Genomic DNA, 26,275 nt, shown 5'->3' on the forward strand with positions numbered 1-26,275 from the left:
ATAAAAATATTAAATTCACAGTAAGAAGTAAAAAGAAAGCAGATATAAACTAAGAAGTATCTTTTCAGTGTATTCTAAACTCTTCATTGCTGAGACACTCTTGGATTATGTGACTATCAAAACCCTGTCATCATTCTTTTCGGGAACAGCTTAAATAGAAGAAAAGGGAGTTTGCACCAATATTTCCCCATCTCCTTCATCCTCCATCCCCCATCCCATGGCAGTCACCAATTCTGGGGATCTGACATCCACTATAGTGACTGTAGTTAATCATACAGTATTGTTTACTTGAAATTTGATAAATGGTGACTATGGGTGGTGATGGATATGTTAATTAGTTTGATTTTGGTAACCATTACACAGTGTAGATGCGTATCAAATCATCACATTGTGCCCCATGAATACATACAATTTTATCTGTTAATTATACCTGAACAAAGCTGAAAAACAAAGAGTAGAAAAAGGAAGATAGGCAGAGTGCCTTCAGGAATCCCTCTAGTGACTTTAGATCCAGCGGCTTGATCTTTTGACGTCTTTGGAAAAGGTGGGATTGGCTTTGATTTTGTGATTAGGAAAAGAGGTGGTCATCTTTTCCAGAAACCTGGAACTCTTTAAGAAGACCTTTGATGTTCTTTATAATAGAGCTCCTACCCACCTTTCCAACCTTTCCTTCTACTGTTCTTTTCCTTTGGCCATCCCATGCTTTGAATTAGCTGGATCACTTTCCCACTCCTGCAAGTGCCATTTTTACTAATACCAATACCAGTATTTTTGCTTATTCATTATTCTTTTAACTACAATGTAAACATCGTGAGGCAAGCACACATTTTGTGCATTTCTGTATCCCTCATTACTCCAAGTGCCTGAAAATACTTGTGTTTAGTATATAAAGTGCATGAAAACACAAGTGCTTAGTAAATACTTATGACATAAAAATGCATGCGTTGAGGCCAAGTGTGGTGGCTTATGCCTGCAATCCCAGGCTGAGATGGGTAGAGATTGCTTGAGGTCAGAAGTTTGAGACCAGCCTGGCCAACATGGTAAAACCCCGTCTGTACTAAAAATACAAAAATTTGCCAGGCATAGTGGTGCGTGCCTGAAGTCCCAGTTACTTGGGAGGCTGAGGCGGAAGAATCACTTGAACCCAGGAGGTGGAGGTTGCAGTGAGCCGAGATCGCACTATTGCACTCCAGCCTCGGTGATAGAGCAAGACTTTGTCTCAAACAACAGCAACAAGAACAACAAAACACAATGACTTTTGCACCAATCAAATATATGTGTGTGTGTACGTGCGTGTGTTGAACTGCACTATGAAAGTTCATAAGAACTAGAGCATGAAGTTTGAGCAAATGACTTGGGAGCAGAACTGCTTCTAGAGTCCTGAGCCAAGATTCCTGGTGACATTCCTCACTCTATCTGAATCAATGATGCGACTTTGTAGATCTTGCTCTACATCTTAATTTTCTCATCTGTAAAAAGGGGACCTACACCATAGGGTTATCTTGAAAATTAAATGCATTAATACATAAAAGTGCTTCGCATGTTACTCGACATAAAATACACTAAAAAAAGTGTTTAAAAAGGTATTAGCTATTATTTTTCTTACAGCCTTTAAGAACTTATACTACATAAGCACCAATGAAATTACCTAAAAGCCATCTTAAAGAAGCTGAGCCTAGTTTGAAGATCTTTGCTATTGTTTGGATGTTTGTGTCCCGTCTAAAATTCATGTTGAAACTTAATTATCATTGTAGTGGTGCTACGAGGTTGGGGCATTTCGGAGGTGATTAAGTCACCCTCATGAATGAATTAGTTCTTTGAAAAAAGGGCTGGAGGAGGCTGGATGTGGTGGCTCACATCTGTAATCCCAGCACTTTGGGAGGCTAAGGCAGGAGGATCACTTGAGACCAGGAGTTTGAGACTAGTCTGGGTACCATAGTAAAACCCCATGTTTGCAAAAAATACAAAAAAATTTAGCCAGGCATAGTGGCATATGCCTGTAGTCCCAGCTACTCAGGAGGCTGAGGTAGGAGGATTGCCTGAGCCTGGGAGTTCAAGGCTGCAGTGAGCCATGATTGCACCACTGCACTCCAGCCTGGGCAACAGAGCGAGATTCTATCTCTGAAAAAAAAAAAACCAAAAAAAAAAACAGCTGGAGGTAACTACTAACTTAGGCCCTTTTGCCGTTCTATCTTCAGTCATGTGAGGCAGCAAGAAGGCCCTTAGCAGCCACCGCATGCTGGTGCCTTGATCTTGGATTTCTCAGCCTCCTGAACTGTAGGAAATATATTTCTACTATTCATAAGTTACCCAGTCTGTGCTACTTTGTTATAGCAGCACCAATGGACTAAGACAGCCTTCTTTTAATAGTAAAAGGATTTTTGCTCTACTTTGACTTTATTACTAAAACTTTGCATGGCTATTTGCAATATGTGCTTACTGTTGAACAACTGGCTCTCTTCTGAAGCCAGGATTTTTGGTGTTTGCTGATTTCCCTGGTGTAAATACTCCCGCTATGGCCAAGTTGAAGCTACCAGTGGTTTAACAAACGACTTGCACAATTCCTGAAAATTTAACAATTGACCCTCACTGTCAGAGCCAGTTCTCTCTGTTGGACCTAGACCCCTGGTATCTTCACTAAGATGTCTTATGAACGCTGTGTGAAGAGGCAGCTGTCACCATCTCCCTTCCTTCTGCTGGAGATTTTCTAGGCCACAGGTTGGCAAACTACTGTCTGTAGTTCAAAGCTAGTCTGCCACCTATTTTTTGTGTGATGTGTGAATTAATAATGACTTTTGCATTTTTAAATAGTTGAAAAAAATTAAAAGAAGAATAATACTTTATGATATACAGAAGATACATGAAACTCCTATTTCTGTGTTCATAGATAAAGTTTTATTGAACACAATCAGATTGATTTGTTTGTGGATTTTCTATGGCTGCATTTGCACTACAACGGCAGAGCTGAGTAGTTGTGACAGAAGCCATATGGTTTGAAAATCCTAAAATACTATCTGGCTCTTTACTGAGAAAGTTTTGCTGACCGTCTAGTCCATTAGTTGCTACTTTTTAAGAAAAATCTTCTTTTCCAAGTAAAATCTTATGCTTCATACTAATATATTAGGCAGAGAAAATAGAGCATCTCTGGTTGGTACAGGCAGCTATGGGGTCCAGAGCCCCATCCCCAAGCCTCTCACTGCCTGAAGAATTGTTCCATCAGCTGGGGCACCTAAGTCTCCCTAAAGAACTCTGAGGCTTCAAGGAACAGACAGTAAAAATTACTGATCTGCGCTCACCTTCCTAAAGCTTCCAAGGTTATACAATTCAGAGTTTTTTTTTAGATGGAGTCTCACTCTGTCACCCAAGCTGGAGTGCAGTGGTGCCATCTCGGCTCACTGCAACTCTGCCTCCCAGGTTCAAGCGATTCCCATGCCTCAGTCTCCTGAGTAGCTGGGACTAGAGACACACACCATTATGCCTGGCTAATGTTTGTATTTTTAGTAGAGACAGAGTTTCACCATGTCGGCCAGGCTGGTTTTGAACTCCTGACCCAAGGTGATCCACCTGCCTCCCAAAGTGCTGGGATTACAGGTGTGAGCCACCGTGCTCAGCCCAAGGTCTTTTTGATTAAAGTACCTAATGACCAGAGAGGAAAAGAGACCTCGAACACACAGAAGGCTGATGATTAGGCCAAGAACTCAGGCTCAGCTCTTCCTCTAGCTGAAAACCCAGTGCTCTTCTCTTGGTGTTGTTGGTTGAGGCCTTTGTCCTCTGAACTCTATCTCATCTCTTTGAGCTTGTTCCAGCATTACCTCTCTTATTATGAGGAGAAGACTACCTAACCTTCCCTTCCGGTCCTTGTCCCTGAGCAGCCCATGAAGAATGGGTGTCGGTGCTGGATTGCATCTTCTACATTGCAGATTTACCAGTTTTCTAATTTGGTGGTTAACTCTTTCCTACTGTGAATCTCATATGGTCTTTATTGCGTGTTAGCATTGGCATGTAGTGGCTGGATGTCAGGACAATTGCGTTCTCTTCCAGCTCTGCTTCTCTTTTTCTGTGATCTCCCTGCTTCGTGTTGGACCAGCAGATTTCTAAGGCCATTGACTGTTTGGACGTCATCACAATTATAAGCAGCAGCGTCAAACCACCTGGAGAAAGCTGTAACCCATAATATGCACTAATCACCAGCCAGCGTTTGTATGTATGATCTCTTATTTTCATAACAACCCACAATGTATATGTTATTATACTCAAGCTACATAGGAGAGAGCTAAAGCTCAGGAAAGGTAAGTGACAAGGCCCCAGAGAAATCCCATATTGAGATTTGAGTCCAAATCACTTCGGTTCCAAATTTGATCTTCCTTTCATTAGGCTACACTGCCTCTCTGCTAGTCTAAGGCTCACAGAAAGCTGGAATGGACAGGGACTGGGAAAGGCTTCTTGGCCGCTCACCTGAGTAGGCCTGGCTTCCCATGCATTGGCATACATGTCTCCCAGGAATGGTCCCTCTCTTGGACAGCAGGACGTCAAGTTCTGATAGGCGACCCACAGGGCTTTGGCTGCCAGGTAGGCTTGGTAAATGGCAGTTAGATCTGGAAGTTTGAAGGCAGATAGGTGGGCAGCGGTCATGTTCTCCAGCCCTGTGCGATGCCAAGCCCCTTCTCTGGCACTTTGGATGGAAGCCCTAAATCCAGACCCCCTGCATCCCTGCAGCTCCTCCCACAGCTTCCTCATCAGACTGTTGCCTGGTTACGGGGCTGGGCACAGCGCCAACAGGAAGTCCCTAAAGAGGTATTATTCCTAAGTGTATGGTCAGGCTCAAGCTGCCGTTCAGCAACTCACGGGCTTTGGGACCCAGCACCGAGGGGTTAAATGCAAAGGAGGTGGAAAAGATCCACATCCTTCCAGTCACATTGTTTCCCTGAAGGGCTCCCACCAGGAGTCTGAAGTGAAAATGGTAGTAGTCATAGATGATGACCATGGCAGCAGGGGTTTGGGTGATGATGTTCACCGTGCTGTTGATGCTGTCATCTACACTGTTGATCTCTGAGAAGGCCATGCAGCCACCGTTGTCCCCAATCTGCTTCTGCAGCTGCTACTCCAGCCACTCAAAGTTGCTGTTGTCAGAACTGACCAGGCCTACCCAGGTCCAGTTAAAGTAACTCAAGAGCTTGGCCAGGACCCAGGGCTGGTGGGTGCTGCTGGGCACTGTGTGGAGGAAGGATGGGAACTGGAAACAGTTGGAGAACTGCGGGCGCTGACATCCATGGCTGATCTGGGGAAAGGAACAGGGCTGTACCTTCCTGGCCTGAACACACTTGCACAGGATCCACAAATGCTCTCACCAGCCTTGTAATTTGGCCTCATTTTTCCCTCTCTGCCTTTTATTTCTAATTATTATCTCACTGGCCTTTGATATATGCTGTTTCCAGGTCTTTCAAAAGCCTGTGGGCTCAGGCCTAAGAAACCAATTGACGTTTTTAGAAAGGAATGCAGTGGACTAAAGAATGCCAACATATCTTCCAGTGGGGGTGGGAGAAGCAGAGAGGTAAAGATGTGCCAACGGCTTTGTTTCTGTCTATACATCGTATCATTCTTGGCATTACTTGAAAGATAAAGGCTCAAGTGAATTAAAAACTTGTACAATTGTTAATAGAATAAAAACAAGATATATACATTCCAAAGCAGCAGAAGGAAAACAATTGAAAAAAATGATCCAATTAAAAAAAATTCAGGGCTGGGCACAGTGGCTCATGCCTGTAATCCCAGCACTTTGGGAGGCTGAGGCGGGCAGATCACCTGAGATCAGGAGTTTGAGACCAGCCTGGCCAGCATAGTGAAACCCTGTCTGTACTAAAAGTACAAAAATTAGCCGGGTATGGTGGTGCATGCCTGTAATTCCTGTTACTTGGAAGGCTGGGGCAGAAGAATTGCTTGAACCCGGGAGACAGAGGTTGCAGTGAGTCAAGATTACATCACTATATTCCTGTTTGGGTGACTGAGTGAGACTCTGTCTCAAAAAAAAAAAAAAAAAAGGAGAAAGCATAAGAACTAGAAAACTAAATAAAAATCTCTATTTCTATTATAGAAAGCAATGACCCAGCATAATAAATAGAAATTATATAAGAGGGCAGGATAGCGTCAAACCATATCAGCAGTCAGCTTAAATGATAGGTTACATTACCCTACTTAAGAAGAGTGTGCTGTATTCTCTACTTGCCTGTCTCGATGCACTCTCCAGGCTTCTCTGTAATAGCTCTGAGCTCCAGAAGGGTTGATCTTTGTGGATTGTGTCAAAGGCCTGCCCTACCCTCTGCCTTCTGGTAGGAGGCTTGATGGGAGACAGGGGGTAGCGGGAAAGTGAGGTTGATGGTGTTCATTTCTCCCTGCTCAGCCATGGGTGGGCAGTGGCTGCCTTCCTCAGCTCTGCTTCCTCCCGGAAGGATGGAAACAGCTTCCTACTGTGGCTGTCCTTCAGCTGTTTCACCCTTACCCCTTTCCACTCCTTTGAAAGCAGCCCCGTCATCTGGGTTTTTCTTTTTCAAAGATAAAGAAGGGAGAATTGAGTTCTCCTATCACAGGGCACCTGAGTAAAGATTTTGACTGTAATAGATGGGAAATTTTCAAATTGGATAAAAATCAAGCTGGTTATCTGCTATTTAGAAGAAACACAAGTAAAGCAAAATCATGAGAAAATCTAGTATCAGGGGATGAGTAACATAAAAATCTTAGGTGAGTTCACTTGACCTGGAGGCTCTCCAGCCCTCCTGCCTAAGGAAAGCTGGGAGGCTTTTGGAGCAGAGGGGAAGGAGTTGTCTGTGCAGAGTGTGATTTCTGGTGGGCGGAGCTAGCGGGTGCCCATATAATGTATTAAGTTTTCTTTAACCTGTTTATTAGCAGAAAACTTTCCAGGAGCTATGGTCAGGAGTTCGAGACCAGCCTGGCCAGCATGACGAAACCCTGTCTCGACTAAAAGTACAAGAAGTAGTGGGGTGTGGTGGCTCATGCCTGTAATTCCAGTTACTTGGAAGGCTCTGCTATAGTCAGTTGAGTATTAAACTTAAGAAACAGTCATGAAATTAAGAGAGTACTTTTCTTTTTTTTTGATAGAGGAGGATAAGAACAAAACACAGTATGCCCCGTTTATTGAGGAGCCCCACGCCTGCTGTACAGCCTTCCCTGATGCCTGCTCCTCAAGCTGAGATCTAGTTCTCAGTTCTTCATTCATGCCAGCCCTGGGATCATCACCTTCGTCACGTCATCACTGAACTCTTTCTACTGCAGAGTGTTTGAGTTTATGCCTTTTCCTCTCCAGTCAGATTCTAAGCAGGATCCATCCAATTTATCTTAGTTGTGAGTGCATGAGTGAATGGCTGTTCTTTTCTCTTCTCTCCTGCTCATCTTCTTCCTGCTTTCCTTCCCCTACAGGCTCCTCAGGTCTATGCAGGGGCTTGCTGTCAGACTTTTCCCAGCCTACCGTAAGGAAGCTGTCCTACCAGATATGTGTAGACAAGTTCTTTTACTTCAAAGTTTTTGGCGAGTCTTTGGCCCTATATTGGGCAAAATTACACAGAGGATATGGGAGCCAGCTTTTCTCCAAAGATAACTGCTCCTTCCAGGCTTGCATTGTATCATCATTATCACTAATAGCAATTCCAAGTAACAGTCCAAGCAACAGTCCAAGTTAAGTAGCAGGCCCTGGTTTTTCCGTTGTTAATATCCACAATGACTCTGAGAGGCAGATACATTATCATTAACCTTTGTTACCTTCGTTTTATAGAGGAGGAATGTGAAGCTCAGACAGACGACTCAATTTGTCAAGGTCACATAATCAGTAAGTAGGGATCGTTCGTTAGATCCAGGTTTTCTGACTGTCAAGCCAGTGCCCTTCGTCCTTTCTAGCTCTTTGGCTTCCCAGCCCACCTCTGTCCAGTGATCTCTGTTGGTGAGTTGTGTGAAATGAGGTGGGTCCTTTGATTTTTAGGGACTCTGGGGTTTTGGAAAACCAGAGTTGGCAACAGCAAGGGCTATTGCAAAATGCTCAAGAATTTCTTAAGATGTAACACATTTGGAGTTTCCTTGGATATTTAGTAAGTTGCAGGTAGCACTTAGCATATGATAAGCATTGAGCTGCTGGTGGTGGTTACAATCTACTTTGTAGTTTCAGAAATGTCTCAGTTCACACCCATTCAATGGATGGGTTCTGAAAAACAGCGACATGCCAGTTCATATACTAATATAAGCAAGACCAAGTTGCCAATCTCAAAGATGTCCTGGTGAGTGGCGCATGAGCAACAAGATGATGTCGTAGTTTCAAGAAAGAGGAACTCACCCAGAAATGACTGACATAGATGAGACTGGTGCAGCCTTCCCAATATCATTGCCAAGACCAGACACCACTTACTAAGAGTGAGAAATACAACTTGCCATGTGACCAACACTGTGTTGGCTGGTCAGTGTATTCTCTTCCTACAGGAAGCCTCTATCTGAAGTCAAATTATTCTCAGAAGGATTATCCATGAGGCTAGCGTTGTGGCACAAAGAAATAACTGGACCATTGTGGTTCTGAAGTCAGACCTGCCTAGACAGAGTTCAGCTCAGCTGAGACATCCTCTCCCTTATAAAGGACAGAAACACCTGGGTAGGCTGAGCCATTTTTTAGTTGATTGGATTATCATCTATCTAGGAGAGAGACTCCTTTAGTTACATTCCAGTCCTAAGGATATGCCTGGCTTACCTCCCACCTCTCCCCAGCATCGAGCCCAAGGGTCCTTTGTGAAGAGGTTAACTTTGGCAATTTAAATTCATTTTCCTAAGGATCAGCCTTGGAGGTCACACACTCCTAGGTCTAGAGCCCCTAAAAACTGAACTCACTTAGGATGTAGGTATCTTCTCTCTAGCACTGTGGGGAGAATGGTCTTAGGTCTAATGCTACCTGCTGTGCTGAATGAGACCTCAAAGCAGCCTGCAGGCATGGGGACTGTATTAATTTCATGCACTTCAACTTTTTTAGTTAAGGCAATCAAGATCGTACACAAGTGACTTATCTTCATGCCTTTGTAAGACTTTTCCTTTTTTTTTTGAGACGGAGTCTGGCTCTGTCGCCCAGGCTGGAGTGCAGTGGCCGGATCTCAGCTCACTGCAAGCTCCGCCTCCCGGGTTCACGCCATTCTCCTGCCTCAGCCTCCCAAGTATCTGGGACTACAGGCGCCTGCCACCACGCCCGGCTAATTTTTTGTATTTTTAGTAGCGATGGGGTTTCACCCTGTTGGCCAGGATGGTCTCGATCTTCTGACCTCGTGATCCGCCCATCTCGGCCTCCCAAAGTGCTGGGATTACAGGCGTGAGCCACTGCACCCGGCTAGACTTTTCATGTAAACAAAAAACTAGAAAAAGCAATCCTGTCAATTAGATGTCTTGAGGGTTGGCTTAGAAGACATCATTCGAAGCCACTGTAACCTAACATTCTAATTTAGAGGCTTGAGGCTGCGTGGTCCTGCCCTGAGTTCTTCCAAGAGAAGCCTTTTGAGAGCCATATGGGTACCCTGGAGTTACGGTTATATGAATTCATGCTTGCCGTCTCTTCCCGAGTGTGAACATCCCTGAGGATAGGGCTATGGCCTCACATGTGCCTCATGGTACATGTGACTATAGCACAATTCTGTACACCGCTAGTGGTGGTGTGCTCCGTAACATTTGGAAATAGTAACCAGTATAAAAAGAGGGAGCAGTTTTATTTAGGGCAGTTTCCCTCCTCTTTGCTTCTGCACTTTCTTTTCCCCCTGGAATCAAGGTCCCTGGGTTTTAATCTCAAACTACTATTTATTAGCTATGTGACTTTGGACAAGTAACATTTCCTCTCAGCCTCGATGTCATCATCTGCAAAATGGGACTAATTATAGTGTCTGTTTCATTGGGTTGTGAAGATTAAATGAGATAATAAAAGAAGATAATATCAATAAGAAATATTGATATTGCACTTACTATAAGCAAGGCATTTTTCTAAATGTTTTACATGTATTAATTTATTTAATCTTAAGGACTTGAACACATGCAAAGGATCTAAAAATCAACTTTCTACTAATAGTAAATATCCAGTAAATGATAGATATAGTTATTATTAGTGTCACTCTCAGCCAATATTGCAGAAGAAAAAAAGCATGTGACAAGCTCATTTCTCCTAGAGAATAAAGTGTTTGCATCTAATTGGATATTTTTATTGGTGGCATTTGAGGCCTCAGTGGAATTTAGAAGGGAAGATATTTAATTTTTGGGGGAGTGAGTTTTAAAGGTCACAATCAGGCAGTCAGGTACCTTTCAGGCGTGTTAGGGGAAATAAATATTCTTCACCTGGGAAATAATTTCATAAACATTGCCTCCCTGCCTAACTGATTTAGTATATACTGAAGATCAAACAGAACTGAAATCTAGGCACGTGTTTCACAGAAACATCAAGAAATCCAGTGGAATGGTTTGTCACTTGTTCAACTTTCCGAATTTCTGGGAAGGCTGCAAAGGAGGAATGAGATGATCCTAGCCTGGGTTATAAATCTTAGATGCTGTCATCAGCCCTCAGATCATGGTGGGTTGGAGAGTGCAGGCCCTCCAGGCATTATCAATCCCGGGGATTCCAGGCTGTTTAAGGCATCCATAGGACAATTACGGGAGTTTAGCCTAAGTTTGCCAAATGTTTATTTTACCACAAAAAAGTTCGTTGGAAAAATAAAACCACCATCTAAGGAGGGTTGGTGACCTCACACCAACATGTGCATACACTGTGTCATTTCTTTGTCATTCTGTTGCACACAGAGGAAGATCACTGCAAACCAGTACTAGTCCATGCATGGATCAGCATTCGGAAATGTTCTAGTCTAATACTCACCTCCTGTTTTGTAGAAAGGGGCAAATCCCAGGCCCAGGAAAGGAACCTTTTCAAGGTCATAAGTCTGATCTTTCTACCAGGCTGCACTTTGCCATTGTGTGCCCAGACAGAATATTTAAGTGGTTTTCTCTTCCCAGGCATGTCTCTCACCTGAGGGACCCTCTGGATGGAGAGCAGCTCAGCCAAGGGCTCTGACTCCAGGAAGGTCATCCCTCTAGCCACTCCCAGGATATGTTGCTGGGAACCACAAGCATAGTTGGTTGAGGATGGAAGCTGGTTGGACAGCAGGGCCAGGGTGCTCCCCAGAGCCCGGATCCCTGAGATGCAGGAGTCATAAATCTGCAGTCCCATGGTGACATTGGGCAGGAAGGCTTGGTTCCCTTCTGCCTCAGCCACAGCAAAGACGGGACTCAGGGCATTCAGGAAAAGGAGGGCTTTGAATCTGAGAGAGGGTCAAGGACAGATGGAGTTAGATTTGGTCAGTAACATTCTAAAGAGCGACAAAAATGAGCCCCAGGGAGTCCCTCTTTGGGAGGAGCAAAGGAGAGGTGGGACTGAATGTAGATGTACATTAAAGAAGTGTTGGGGGAGGGGATAATTCTAGAGATTTAGACACACACACACAACACACACACACACACACACACACACACACACACAAGCAGAAAGACTTAGAGAAAGGCTGCGGTTTCCTAGAGAAGGACAAGGAGACACACTGAGTGACAGGTGGGCAGACAGACACACAGAGATTCACTGTGGTGCAAAGAGACTGACAGCAATGGAGGCACATCAACAGCATCGGCTCTGCAAACTCAGGCAGACACCTGACAGAGGGGCTATGGAGCGGATGGGACACGCAAACAGGAAGACACATGGACTGGGATAGGAGACTCAGATGCAGAAACAGTCAGATACACACAGAGACAGGTACTCTGATGTAGAAGAGAGAGGGACACAGGTGACACAGACACATAGAGAGACTGGTAGTCAGATGGGCACAGGCCTCGGCAGACAGGCAGATACCTGCACAGACAGACAGAAGCGGAGAGCGATGAACAGACGCAAAAGACACACGGCACAATGCCTTTGACAAAAACTCAGGCAGGAAGAAATAAGACAGACCTGGGGGAGGTGACATAGGAGTCTAGCTAAATACTTCCTGGGCATCTTTCTGGAGAGGAACTGCTGCCTCACAGATTGAAGTTTGGTTCAAAACTGGTTTACCTTGGAAACAGTTCAAATATTCATTAAAGCTGGGTTTGTGGGCTTGTGTTGCTGACAAAGGTGGGCCTGGGGCTACTTTCTCTGTGAATGTGTCCATGAAGATTCATTTTGCCTCTCATGGCTTTAAGTTGCCATGATTTTGAAACCATGCTCAGGCAGAAGTTGCTGGGCTTTGCTGTCCAGCAAATTTAAGGAGTGTTAGCATTGTGCAAAGGGGAGCACTGAGACCCAGAGAGAAAAGGCCTTGCTTTCAGTTGCTCAGCTGCTCAGAGAGAACGAGGACTAGAACAGACCCTCTAATGCCCAGGTGTGTGTTCCTTGTGCTGGGTCATGGCGCCTGGGACAGTGTCTTGAAGACACACAGCCCAGTGTGGATTCAGTCCCTCACTAAGGCTTCCACCAACTTACTCCTCATCAAATCCCCCAAGACTCTGAGGGAACTCACGGAGAGGGATGCTGTGCTGGCCAAGGGTCTCCCTGTCAGGGGCCCTGTAGTGGGTATCACAAGTCTGGAGTCCCCAGCTGCCTACAGTGATCGGGAAGGTGGCTCTCTCCCCCTCCCTCCCTCCTTCCTATCCTCCCTCCCTCCCTCCTTCCTATCCTCCCTCCCTTCTCTCCCTCTCTCCCTCCCTCCTCCTCTCCCTCTCCCTCTCTCCCTCTCCAGCGATAAAAAGCATGGTCCACCGTCGGCACAGTGGCTGCTCCGGAGGCTGCTGGAACTGGACTTCTGTCTGGTCCAGCGCTGTGTGTAAGGGGCCACAGCCCCGATGAACGTATCTCCTTTGGTGGAGAAGGTATCTGAGGGTCTGGACATTGGCAGGTAGCTGGGGGTCCAGATAGTGTCCACCATGGACACTGTGAGAGCAAGACCACAAGGACCGCAGGATAGGACACGTGGATTGTCCTTCTCTGTGGGCCTTTGGCTGGGGGGTCCTTTGTTGTCAGAGTGTCTGGGTCTGCTTCGTTTGGGAGGATCTAGGCACACCTGCTGGGGCTTCCATGAGACCCCAGAAAGAAGGAAATTGTAGTTGAGCTCTCTGCCTTTGCCCTACACGATGGTATCTTCAGCGTTCTCCAGGTCTCCGAGACTTTCTTCTTTCCCTGGACCCCCAGCAGCCCCTATCCTTGCCTCTAGCACCCTGTCAACTACTACTTTTCCTTACTTTCAGGCCAAGGTGACTGGCAGAGACAGCCCCAGGGTATACGAGTGGGAGAGATGTCCTTCCCGTCCACACCTCTGTCCTTCTGATGACCCTGAACCAGGGTGTGTGTTTATGAAGAAGTCAGATTTCCTTCCCCTGGGCCTCCTGGGCCTGCTCACACCCCATCATCTTCAAAGTCAGAGATAATCCGGTGATGCACAGGAGAGGCCGGAGGTCTCCAGGGAGAGGCTGCAAAACAAGCCAGCAAAGCAGCTTTCCTGAGTCTGTGGCTGAAGGCCCCCTCTCAGTCTCACCGGCACTGGGGAGTGTGTGCTGGCCATGGTGTCCACAGTGGGGCACAGGCCAGGGGAGGGCTGGCTGCAGGGTTCAGCTGCAATTTGTTTTTGGATTGAATTCTTTTTCCTTTTCCTTTTTCTTTTTTCGAGACAGAGTCTCATTCTGTCGCCCAGGCTGGAGTACAGTGGTGCGATCCCGGCTCACTGCAAGCTCCATCTCCTGGGTTCACGCCACTCTCCTGCCTCAGCCTCCCGAGTAGCTGGGACTACAGGCGCCCGCCACCACGCCCGGCTAATTTTTTTGTGTATGTTTTTAGTAGAGACGGGGTTTCACCGTGTTAGCCAGGATGATCTCAATCTCCTGACCTCGTGATCTGCCCGCCTCAGCGTCCCAAAGTGTTGGGATCATAGGTGTGAGCCACCGCGCCCTGTCCTGTTTTTGGCTTGAATTCTATTCCCAACTCTGCTGCGAACTCTCTGAGTGATCTTGGGCAAATCACCTCTTTTTGGGCCTCAGTTTCCTCTTCTGTGATGGGAAAATATTGGATTCAACTGTTTGCAAACTCTTATTTCAACAGCAAAACCCTTTCATAACACACTATACAGTGTGGATTGAAATAATGGACTCTGAGACAAAAACAGTCAAGGCTCCAGAAAGGTCCAGGTGAGCACCTGAGGGCAGTAAGAGGAGGGCTGGTGCCAGGGCCTCAGAAGGCCAGTGTCGGGATTGTAACAGTGGTACGGTGCACAAAGCCTCCTCCAACCCACTTTCCTATCTAGTCCTCATGATAGTCCACACACAGCAGGAATGCTCTTTCTCATTTTACAGGTAGGAAATGGAAGTGTGGAGAGGTCGGGTGATTTGCTCCAGGTCACACAGGCAGTAAAGAGGACTCGGGTCTCCCGGATCCTGCGCCAGACCTGCACTGAGTTACAAGGTGGCCCTGCAGAAATGGGGAAGGGCATCCTCTGCAAGGGCCGCCTGCTGACTTGCTGGATGGGACATTGATGCAGCTGGGCTGCCGAGTGTTTTGAAGTATTTCCCTATGGGGGAGGATAGCAAGACCATGCATCAGGTCCTTTCTCACCCAAGCTGCCTCACAGAGCAAGAGAGACAACCTGCCATGAGCTCCAATAAAGCCCAGGACACCTGGTCGGGCACAGTGGCTCATGCCTATAATCCCAGCACTTTGGGAGGCCGAGGTGGGTGGATCACCTGAGGTCAGGAGTTCAAGACCAGCCTGATCAACATGTTAAACCCCATCTCTACAAAAATACACACACAGAAAAATTAGCTGGGCATGATGGCAGGTGCCTATAAATCCAGCTACTTGGGAGACTGAGGCAGGAGAATCGCTTGAGCCCGGGAAGCAGAGGTTGCAGTGAGCTGAGGTTGTCATTGCACTCCAGCCTGGGCAACAGAGTTAGACTCCGTCTCAAAAAAAAAAAAAACCAGGACACCCAGCGCCATGGTGTCCATGCCGGGTTGGTGGCTGAAGCCTGAAATTCCTCTGTTATACAGCATCCCTCCAACAGCCCACGGGAATGAGCCCATGCCATGCAGGAAGACCCTTTTAGTGTGACACTTCCCAAGTGACACCAAAAATAGTTCCCAGGATTCAAATCCTGACCCAGGGCCAGATATTTAATGTCTGTGGGTCTCACCTTTATCTCAGGTAAAATGGGAGTGATTGCCTTCCCTGCCCACTTGGCTGTTGTGAAGGTTCAGTGTGATCATTCGGTCATCAAAAGAGCGCCTCCAATTTTCGAGTGCTATGAAAAATAAGAGGTGGTTATTGTAGCATTGGTAATTCAGTAACAACAGCATAGCGGTGTAAATAGCGCTCTCAGGGGCTCTCCAGAGAGCAGTTTGGTGGGAGGCAAGTGGGGAAGATTATGGGCAAGGACTATACACTGGTTGGCCTGAAGGGGGCACCAGGGAGCAGGAAAAATGCAGCGCTGGAGATCCTCACGTCCGTGAATATAAATTGTCCAACACATTATTCTGCCCATTGACAGTCCCGAGAACATGTTCAGGAACCTCAGAAAGGGAGAGCAAACAGCCCAGGGGAAATCCTGCTTGTTTGTCCAGCCATGTGGGGACTGTCTGCGCCTGTGAGCGACAGCCCGGTGGCTCTAATGGCTGCTTGAAAGTTACCTGGGGGTGTCCACTCCAGGGACTTGCTTTGTGACTGTTACTCAAGTGAGTCCATGCCTCACACATGGGAGACTCCATGCCTCACCTGGAGTTAACACCCTGGATTCGTGGGCCCTGTTGTCCTTGCCAGCTTCAGAGCAGACTTGAGGGCCAGTCTCACAGCCTCCTCTAAACTGTCTGGGAGGCCCCAGCGGGTGTTTCATACGTGGATGGAACCAGTTCATTGTCCCCTTCCTCTCTGTCTGTGACACCTGCGGTGTGCAGACCTCTGGAAGGAGGCACATTCTCTTTCTCAGCTACACTTGGGGAGGCTGGTTCTGCTTGGATTGTGGCTCTTTTGCCCTGAGTACTGGTTCCTGGAGTCACAAGGCTGCCCAAATCCTCAAGATGTGAGAAGGATCTTTTCCTAGTTTCAGTCCTCACTGCATCTGGGCTCTTCTATGTGCCTGGAGGAAAGGGCTATACAAACTTTCTCCTCAGGGCTGGGTGTCATGGCACATACTTATAATCCCAACACTTTGGGAGGCTGAAGCAGGTGAATTGCTTGAGCCCAGGAGTTTGAGACCAGCCTTGGCAACATAGTGAGATCTTGTCTCTGTGAAAAAGTAAGAAATTAGGGTGCAGTGGTACATGCGTGTAGTCCTAACGACTGGGGAAGCTGAAGTGGGAGATCACTTGAGCCCAGGAGGTTGAGGGTGCGGTAAGTCAAGATGGCGCCACTGTCTTCCAGCCTGTATGACAGAGTGAGACCCTATCTCCAACAACAAAACAAAACAAAAAACACCTCTCTCTCCAAACTCTGGGTCTTGTTTTATTAGCTAGGCTTTGCAGCAGAGCTGTGTGCCCCAGCATCACTCTTTTATTATTATTATTATTATTTTTGAAATGGCATCTTGCTCTGTCACCCAGGCTGGAGTGCAGTGGTGCCATTTTGGCTCACTGCAACCTCCACCTCCCAGGTTCAAGCTGTTCTCCTACCTCAGCCTCCCGAGTAGCTGGGACTACAGGCGTACGCCACCATGCCTGCATAATTTTTTATTTTTTATTTTTTTTTAGTGGCGATGGGTAGGGGGGGTTTCACCACGTTGGCCAGGCTGGTCTTGAACTCCTGACCTCAAGTGATCCGCCTACCTTGGCCTCCCACAGTGCTGGGATTACAGGCGTGAACCACCAGGCCCTGCTCCAGCATCGCTCTTAAAACTCTTGAAAACAATCACTTCAGCTGTACATTATACTTTCTCCCCCACTCTAGTAGAAGCTCAAAAGTAGTCCTGGCATGTACACTGTGTCACCCACCACCCCACACACTCCTAGGTGTCTGAGCAAAAGTCTCCCCCATCCTACCTGGAGGTCCCGATGCTCGTGCGTATCAATATTTGCAAATCAGAATTCACAGGTCCCACGAGGTTGGTTTCCCACAGGCTCCTCCAGGACCACCCTACTATTTAACAAAAAAGGCAGCACTGACATTGGAACTTCAGACTTCAGTGACATAAATTCTGTGGACATGGTGGCTCTTGAATCACTCAACACAGTAGTGCACATGAGTCATCACCTGCCCTGTATGGGCACTGAGCCATGGCCACAGTGTCTTCACTGTCAGGCTCTAGCCATAGATGTTTGGGCTGTGGGTTGGTTGAGGGTCTAAGAGACAGGATGGGGCTACCTCACATTCCATCTGTGTGGACAGTAGGTTACTTTGTTTGTCCTCTGGGCCTCTTGAGAGAAGAATGCTAACCAGTTCCCTCTGTGTCAAAGAACCAGTCCAGCCCATTCCCTTCTGCTACCCACAGATGACCCTGGTCTCATGAATGATGCTGGCCTACAGGTCATGGGTTGGTCTTGTTAGGCAGGGATCACAGGGTTTCCTCAGTTCAGCTCCACAAAATTTCTGATCCAAACAAGGAGAAGCAAACTTCTTTTATTTCCAGGGGCCTGTTTTATATCCAGTGGCAACTGGGAGAAAAGAAACTCTTCTCTCTCTAAGGTCTGCCCTTGCCTTGCTCCCAAATGGGCTGCATATGTATTTCCTAAGACACTTAATTTCTCAAGAAGGCAGACAGGGGTTAGGCATTGTGGCTCATGCCTGTAATCAAAGCACTTTTGGAAGCCAAGGCAGGCAGATCACAGGAGTTTGAGACCAGCCTGGCCAACACAGTAAAACCCTGTCTCTACTAAAAATGCAAAAATTAGCTAGGTGTGGTGGTGCGTGCCTGTAGTCTCTGCTACTTGGGAGACTGAGGCAGGAGAATTGCTTGAATCTGGGAGGCAGAGGTTGCAGTGAGCAGAGATGGCACCACTGCACCACTGCATTCCAGCCTGGGAGACACAGCAGCACCAAAAAAAAAAAAAAAAAAAAAAAAAAAAAAAGGCAGCCAAACTTGTCTTTCTCCTATGGGAAAGAGCCTAGTGAAGTAAAGTTTGCATTCCTTTGATTAAATCTACCCTGCAAAGGGCCAATAGCATAAAAGGACTGGGATAAGAAGAGGGCAATGACCAAGGGCTGTGGATGAGCCTTGCAGCAACATACTATGAGAACAAACTTTTCCAGATACGAGTGGTGTTATGGTCTGAATGTTTGCATGCTCTCCAAATTTATTTACTTATTTATTTAGAGATTTTTATTAAGATTCACTAGTGGCAATGTAAGTAAATTACAATCCAAAATGAAATTAGATAAATCTAGCTAATAAATAAATTCATAACCATTATTACTTGCTTATATCTGGCAGAGATGTTTAGAGAGTCAAGAATATTAATTTTTTGAGGGCGGAGGGTAGGAGGAGGGAGAGAAGCAGAAAAGATAACTATTGGGTGCTGGGTCTAATTCCTGGGTGATGAAATAATCAGTACAACAATCCCTTATGACATGAGTTTACCTATGTAACAAACTTTCACATGTACCATTGTACTTAAAATAACAGTTAAAAAAATTAATTTTCTTGTAGATTAATTGTAAAAATATAACTGTTTTGAGTCAATCTCCATTAACATTTAAAAGTACAAATATATATTAAATGAGGTTCAAAAGACTTATAATACATACAACAAAAACATCTATAAAACAAAGACAACTTTAAAAAAATTGTTCAATTTACTTCATAGTGTTTATTTTTTTCATATAACATATATTAAAATAGTACTTGTTTTTTGGATCATACATGAAATTCACATCTAGATGTGTATTCTATTAAATCATTATTCTTTCCTCATTGTCAAATCTTAATTTTCATTTCTGGCTGAATTTTTCTTCTTTAGCAATACTTTTTGTTACCCCTTTAATATATTTCTCATGGAAGAAATTATGACCTTAGTATGTCAGAAAATGATCACTTAAGGCCGGGCGCGGTGGCTCACGCCTGTAATCCCAGCACTTTGGGGGGCCGAGGTGGGCGAATCACGAGGTCAGGAGATTGAGACCATCCTGGCTAACACGGTGAAACCCCGTCTCTAGTGAAAATACAAAAAATTAGCGGGGCGTGGTGGCGGGCACCTGTAGTCCCAGCTACTCTGGAGGCTAAGGCAGGAGAATGGCGTGAACCCGGGAGGCGGAGGGTGCAGTGAGCTGAGATTGTGCCACTGCACTCCAGCCTGGGCGACAGAGCGAGACTCTGTCTTAAAGAAAAAAAAAAAGAAAAAAAAGATAAAAAAGAAAATGATCACTTAGCATATGTGAATACTGGTCCCGGTTTTCACATTTCTTGACATTTTCCATTGTAATCAAGCACCTTGATGTGTGGTTGAAAAGCTTCTGCTTACAGTTGCTAATGAGCTTCAGATAGGAGTGTGGGGGTGTTATCTCTTCAGTGTATTCTGCTGTATATATTGGTAACCAATAGATTAGTCTTCCAAATAACATGAGAGTCTCAGCTGCAAAGTCTAGCAGGTCAAAAAACATATTACTGTGATGATAACTCAAGGAATGTGGCTTCCTGGACATTTTTCTATCCCCATTGATATTTCCTTCCGTGAACCTGTTCTTCTTGTAGACCCTTTAATGCCATATGGAGGATCAGTAATTACTGCATTAAAGTATGTCCCGTTCTCCAGGAAAGTTTAGATGTATCTGAAACCAGGAAATTTAATATGGTCAACCATATTTGTTGAAATGTATTAGAGAAAGTATTACCTTCTCTAAACCATACTGACAAAGATTTGCCCTAATGTTTTCATATGGTCCTCTCCATTTTTGGTTTTTCTTACCTGCCTCTCCTGAGCCATGAACTGTGTTATAGTTGATGCCTGTCTCATACACATATGCATCAAAATGAGCAGATGCTATGAGGGGGCCACCTGTTCCAGCAAATGGATCAAAATCAATATCACTTTCTCTTTTCCATAATTAGTCATGATGAATGACAAACCAGCATCCATGCTTGTATTTCCAATAAAGTGTCTCATTTTGACAGTGTGTGACTCAATAAGCTCTCTCTGTCCATCTGTGATTTATCTACTAAAATAAATATTATGTGAATTCATAGGGATGCAGTTTGGGTCCAAACCATAATTCTCCAAAATATAGAATATATGTTGTGGCATCTTTAAATTTGCGGAATTTAAATGGCAGAAATCCAGCTGGTTTATTCATTTGACTTTTTCTTCTTACGTCAATGTTTTATTACATGTATGAATCTTTATTTTATACATAGAGTATGAATGTACAAATAGAACTTAGCACACACTGTCCGTTTCATAACATTTCTTGCAATATCTTCACAAAGAATGCTAAGAATCCAAAATGGCGACTTTCTGTAAGTTTCCTGTTTGCTGGTGAACTGACTTCCAAAAAGTGATAGCAAAGGCTTTACTTTTTTTTTTTTAATTATACTTTAAGTTATGGAATACTTGTGCAGAACATGCAGGTTTGTTACGTAGGTGTACATGTGCCATGGTGGTTTGCTGCACCCGCCAACCTGTCATCTAGATTTTAAGTCCCTCATACATTAGGTATTTCTCCTAATGCTATCTCTCCCCTTGCCCCCCACCCCACTACATGCCCTGGTGTGTGATGTTCCCCTCCCTGTGTCCATGTGTTCTCATTGCTCAACTCCCACTTATGAGTGAGAACATGTGGTGTTTGGTTTTCTATTCCTGTGTTAGTTTGCTGAGAATGATGGCTTCCAGCTTCACCCATGTCCTTGCAAAAGACATGAACTCCTTCTTTTTTGCGGCTGCATAGTATTCCATGGTGTATATGTGCCACATTTTCTTTATCCAGTCTATCATTGATGGGTATTTGGGTTTACTATTGTAAATAGTGTTGCAATAGCCTTTGCTATTGTAAATAGTGGTGCAATAAACATATGTGTGCATGTGTCTTTAAAGTAGAATGATTTATCCTTTGGGTATATACTCAGTAATGCGATTGTTGGGTCAAATGATATTTCTAGTTCTAGATCCTTGAGGAATCACCACACTGTCCACATCCTCTCCAGCATCTGTTGTTTCCTGACTTTTTAATGATTGCCGTTCTAACTGGCGTGAGATGGTATCTCATTGTGGTTTTGATTTGCATTTCTCTAATGACCAGTGATGATGAGCTTGTTTTCATATGTTTATTGGCCACATAAATGTCTTCTTTTGAGAAGTGTGTGTTCATATTCTTTGCCCACTTTTTGATGGAGTTGTTCTTTTTTCTTGTAAATTTGTTTAAGTTCCTTGTAGATTCTGGATATTAGACCTTTGTTGGATGGATAGATTGCAACAATTTTCTCCCATTCTGTAGGTTGCCTTTTCACTCTAATGATATTTCCTTTGCTGTGCAGAAGCTCTTTAGTTTAATTAGATCCCATTTGTCAATTTTGGCTTTTGTTACCATTGCTTTTGATGTTTTAGTCATGAAGTCTTTGCCCATGCGTATGTCCTGAATGGTATTGCCTAGGTTTTCTTCTAGGATTTTTATGGTTTTAGGTTTTGCATTGAAGTCTCTAATCCATCTTGAGTTAATTTTTGTATAAGGTATAATAAGGAAGGGGTCCAGTTTCAATTTTCTGCATATGGCTAGCCAGTTTTCCCAACACCGTTTATTTAATAGGGAATCCTTTCCCCATTTCTTGTTTTTGTCAGCTTTGTAAAAAATCAGATGGTTGTGGATGTGTGGTGTTATTTCTGAGGCCTCTGTTCTGTTCCTTTGGTCTGTATATCTGTTTTGGTACCAGTACCATGCTGTTTTGGTTACTGTAGACTCGTAGCATAGTTTGAAGTCAGGTAGCGTGATGCTTCTGGCTTTGTTCTTTTTGCTTAAGATTGTCTTGGCTCTACAGGATCTTTTTTGGTTCCATATGAAATTTAAAGTAGTTTTTCTAATTCTGTGAAGACAGTCAGTGGTAGCTTGATGGGAGTAGCATTGAATCTATAAATTACCTTGGACAGTATGGCCATTTTCATGATATTGATTCTTCCTATCCAGGAGCATGGAATGTTTTTCCATTTGTTTGTGTCCTCTGTCATTTCCTTGACCAGTGGTTTGTAGTTCTCCTTGAAGAGGTCCTTGATGTCCCTTGTAAGTTGTATTCCTAGGTATTTTATTCTCTAGCGAAGACTTTATTAAAGCAGACAAAACTTCAGGAGCTGCCATGAGCAGCAGACATCTGTTTAGGGTGCACGGCAACTGTGACCCCCAAATCCATCCATTGAAACATGATCACCAACGTGATGGTGTTAGGAGGTGGAAATTTTGGGAGGTGCTTAGGTCATGATAGCAGAACCTTGATGAATGGAATTAATTCCTTTATGAAAGAGACTCCAGGTAGCTGCCGGTCCCGTTCTGTGACTTGAAGGCACAGCAAGAAGGTGCCACCTATGAACCAGAAAGTGGGCCTTGACCAGGCATGGAATCTGCTAGCACCTTGATCTTTGACTTCCTGGACTTCAGAACTATTAGAAGTAAACTTCTGTTGTTTAAAAGCCACCCAGTTAATGGCATTTTGTTACAGCAGCCTGAAGAAGCTAAAAGACAAGTGATGGCATGGGATGTAGGTAATTGCATCTGATGATCATGGGCCAGAATCAGTGTGATCCAGTCCCTTCTTTTAATGATGATGATTACTAGAGGAATCATCACTTACTATGTGCCAACCCCTGTACCAAGTACTGGATATGCATTAACTCAGGGATCAGCAAGCTATGGCCCATAGTACAAATCTAGCTTGCTGCCTGTTATAAGTCTATTGCAATACAGCCACACTCATTTGTTTATGTATTGCCCAATGGCTTCTTTCTCACTAGAATGGCAGACTTGAGTACCTGTGAGAAAGACCATTTGGTTTGAAAAGCCTAAAATGTTTACTCTGGCCCTTTATGGAGAAAGATTATTGGCCTCTGCTTTAAACCTAACTTTTAGTTTACAAGTAATTTTTTGTTGCTGAATAACAAGTTACTACATTTAGCAGCTCAAAGCAACACAAATCTTATAATTTCCATGAGTCAAGAGTCAGCATAGGGGTTGTCTGCTCATGGTCTTTCATGACTGAAATCAAGTTATTGTGTGGGGCTTCAATCTCATCGGAGGCTCAAGGTCCTCCTCCAAACTCTTTCAGGTTGTTGGTTGAATTCATTTGCCTGCTATTTGCATAGCTGTGGTGCCCATTTCCTGGCCAGCTGTCAGCCAGGGACTGACTTAGGAGCCACCATTAGGTCCTTGCCATATGGCCACATCTCTCACAACAAGGCAGCCTACCCCTTCAAGACAAGCAGGAGAATGTGTCTGCTGCTTCAAATCTCTTTTATGGACTTACCGACTTTTGGCTTATATTCTAAGGGTGAGATAATGACAGAACTTTGAGATACCCACCCAATATATAACTTAAGAACAGTTTTTAATTATAATTTTTCTTTTTTATAGAGACGAGGTCTCACTTTATTGCCAAGGCTGGTCTCGAACTCTTCGACTCAAGTGATTCTCCTGCCTTGGCCTCCCAAAGTGCTGGGGTTGCAGGCATGAGTCACCATGCCTAGCCTAAGAACAGTTTTAAAATCAATGAAACAATAATTTTAGGAAATGTTATAATTTTAACTTACTAAACTGTCTTTTTCATAATACAATAAATAAATATATGTGAACCCCTACAGAACCCAAATCTTGAATTATGCAAATAAAATAATTGAAATCTTCCCCTTTTAACACTTAGTGAAAATTTTCAGGATAAATAGAGTGATGGTTCTGACAAGAGAAGAGATGGGAAGGGAAAAACAATAGTTCTGGAAACATTAGGTAAGTAAGGTAAGGATGCTTGGACATGGAGAGGAGTGGTGGAGTAGGGTGGACAAGATGACTTTAAAAGGCACTTCCAATGTTGAGATTCTATGACTCTTGGAAAACAGGTTCCAGGAAGGTTCTGAGAGGCTTGGGATAGAGAACAGATGAAAATAGGCAGACATGAATCAGGTGGAGGAGCAGGATGTTCACAAACAGGAAACAAGTGATCTTGTAAGTTTATCAAGCAGCTATTGGGGAAGTCACATCCTGCTCATCCTTCAATAGCTTAAGGACTTTAAGAGGAGATTGGCCAAGAAGAAGTTTCACCTAGAGTTACAGCCTCTCAAAAACCCAGAAGTTACCTATGCCCTTTCTGAAGGCAACTTGTATATCCTTCTTTAGACTTTGGATCAAAAGTTTAGCATAGGAATAAAGATGGTGCAGAACATATGCCAGCTTGTCTTCTTTCAGTGATTTATCTGCGATACTTCACATGTCTGAAGATGAGGATCCCAAAGGAAGGTCATAGCAGTTAGGTGGGAGGCACAAGTGGGTGGATAAAACCTTGGCTTTGCCACTTGATGACTTCACCCTCAAAGCCCTGATGATTAGCAGGCAGGAGATCAGGATGACCCTAGTGCCAGCTGTAATCATAAAAATTGTCAAAGAACACAAGGATTATCTTGCTGTTTCCTGAAGTATGTCAAATGAGCTTCAGCAGGGGCAGGATGTGAAAGAATTTGATCTAATTGTCATCACAGAAGAAGTGGGCAAATGTGCAGATGGTGTTGAAAGTGGCTCCTGATAGTCCTCAGGTGTAGGTATTCACCACATTCACCATCAAAACCTAGCATGTCAGCCAGGCATGGTGGCTCATGCCTGTAATTCCAGGACTTTAGGAGGCTGAGGTGGGCAGATCATTTGAGGTCAGAAGTTCGAGACCAGCCTGGCCAACACAGTAAAACCCTGTCTCTACTAAAAATGCAAAAATTAGCTAGGTGTGGTGGTGCGTGCCTGTAGTCTCTGCTACTTGGGAGACTGAGGCAGGAGAATTGCTTGAATCTGGGAGGCAGAGGTTGCAGTGAGCAGAGATGGCACCACTGCACCACTGCATTCCAGCCTGGGAGACACAGCAGCACCAAAAAAAAAAAAAAAAAAAAAAAAAAAAAAAGGCAGCCAAACTTGTCTTTCTCCTATGGGAAAGAGCCTAGTGAAGTAAAGTTTGCATTCCTTTGATTAAATCTACCCTGCAAAGGGCCAATAGCATAAAAGGACTGGGATAAGAAGAGGGCAATGACCAAGGGCTGTGGATGAGCCTTGCAGCAACATACTATGAGAACAAACTTTTCCAGATACGAGTGGTGTTATGGTCTGAATGTTTGCATGCTCTCCAAATTTATTTACTTATTTATTTAGAGATTTTTATTAAGATTCACTAGTGGCAATGTAAGTAAATTACAATCCAAAATGAAATTAGATAAATCTAGCTAATAAATAAATTCATAACCATTATTACTTGCTTATATCTGGCAGAGATGTTTAGAGAGTCAAGAATATTAATTTTTTGAGGGCGGAGGGTAGGAGGAGGGAGAGAAGCAGAAAAGATAACTATTGGGTGCTGGGTCTAATTCCTGGGTGATGAAATAATCAGTACAACAATCCCTTATGACATGAGTTTACCTATGTAACAAACTTTCACATGTACCATTGTACTTAAAATAACAGTTAAAAAAATTAATTTTCTTGTAGATTAATTGTAAAAATATAACTGTTTTGAGTCAATCTCCATTAACATTTAAAAGTACAAATATATATTAAATGAGGTTCAAAAGACTTATAATACATACAACAAAAACATCTATAAAACAAAGACAACTTTAAAAAAATTGTTCAATTTACTTCATAGTGTTTATTTTTTTCATATAACATATATTAAAATAGTACTTGTTTTTTGGATCATACATGAAATTCACATCTAGATGTGTATTCTATTAAATCATTATTCTTTCCTCATTGTCAAATCTTAATTTTCATTTCTGGCTGAATTTTTCTTCTTTAGCAATACTTTTTGTTACCCCTTTAATATATTTCTCATGGAAGAAATTATGACCTTAGTATGTCAGAAAATGATCACTTAAGGCCGGGCGCGGTGGCTCACGCCTGTAATCCCAGCACTTTGGGGGGCCGAGGTGGGCGAATCACGAGGTCAGGAGATTGAGACCATCCTGGCTAACACGGTGAAACCCCGTCTCTAGTGAAAATACAAAAAATTAGCGGGGCGTGGTGGCGGGCACCTGTAGTCCCAGCTACTCTGGAGGCTAAGGCAGGAGAATGGCGTGAACCCGGGAGGCGGAGGGTGCAGTGAGCTGAGAT

General features: G+C 44.2%; 1 protein-coding gene and 1 pseudogene across 1 annotated transcript in view; both read right to left on the reverse strand.

The window, feature by feature from the left end:
- LOC105527269 overlaps positions 1 to 11,236 on the reverse strand; it is an 18,371-nt gene extending 7,135 nt beyond the window's left edge. The window contains 6 exon segments of the mRNA XM_011963574.1: positions 3,961 to 4,161; positions 4,456 to 4,595; positions 4,846 to 4,946; positions 5,103 to 5,278; positions 7,500 to 7,553; positions 11,036 to 11,236. Coding sequence (XP_011818964.1) covers positions 3,961 to 4,161; positions 4,456 to 4,595; positions 4,846 to 4,946; positions 5,103 to 5,278; positions 7,500 to 7,553; positions 11,036 to 11,236 — 873 coding nt within the window.
- A 7,659-nt stretch (positions 11,237 to 18,895) lies between these two features.
- LOC105527270 overlaps positions 18,896 to 26,275 on the reverse strand; it is a 10,016-nt pseudogene continuing 2,636 nt past the window's right edge.

This window comes from Colobus angolensis, unplaced genomic scaffold (assembly GCF_000951035.1).
Source record: "Colobus angolensis palliatus isolate OR3802 unplaced genomic scaffold, Cang.pa_1.0 Scaffold61, whole genome shotgun sequence".
NCBI lineage: Eukaryota > Metazoa > Chordata > Mammalia > Primates > Cercopithecidae > Colobus > Colobus angolensis.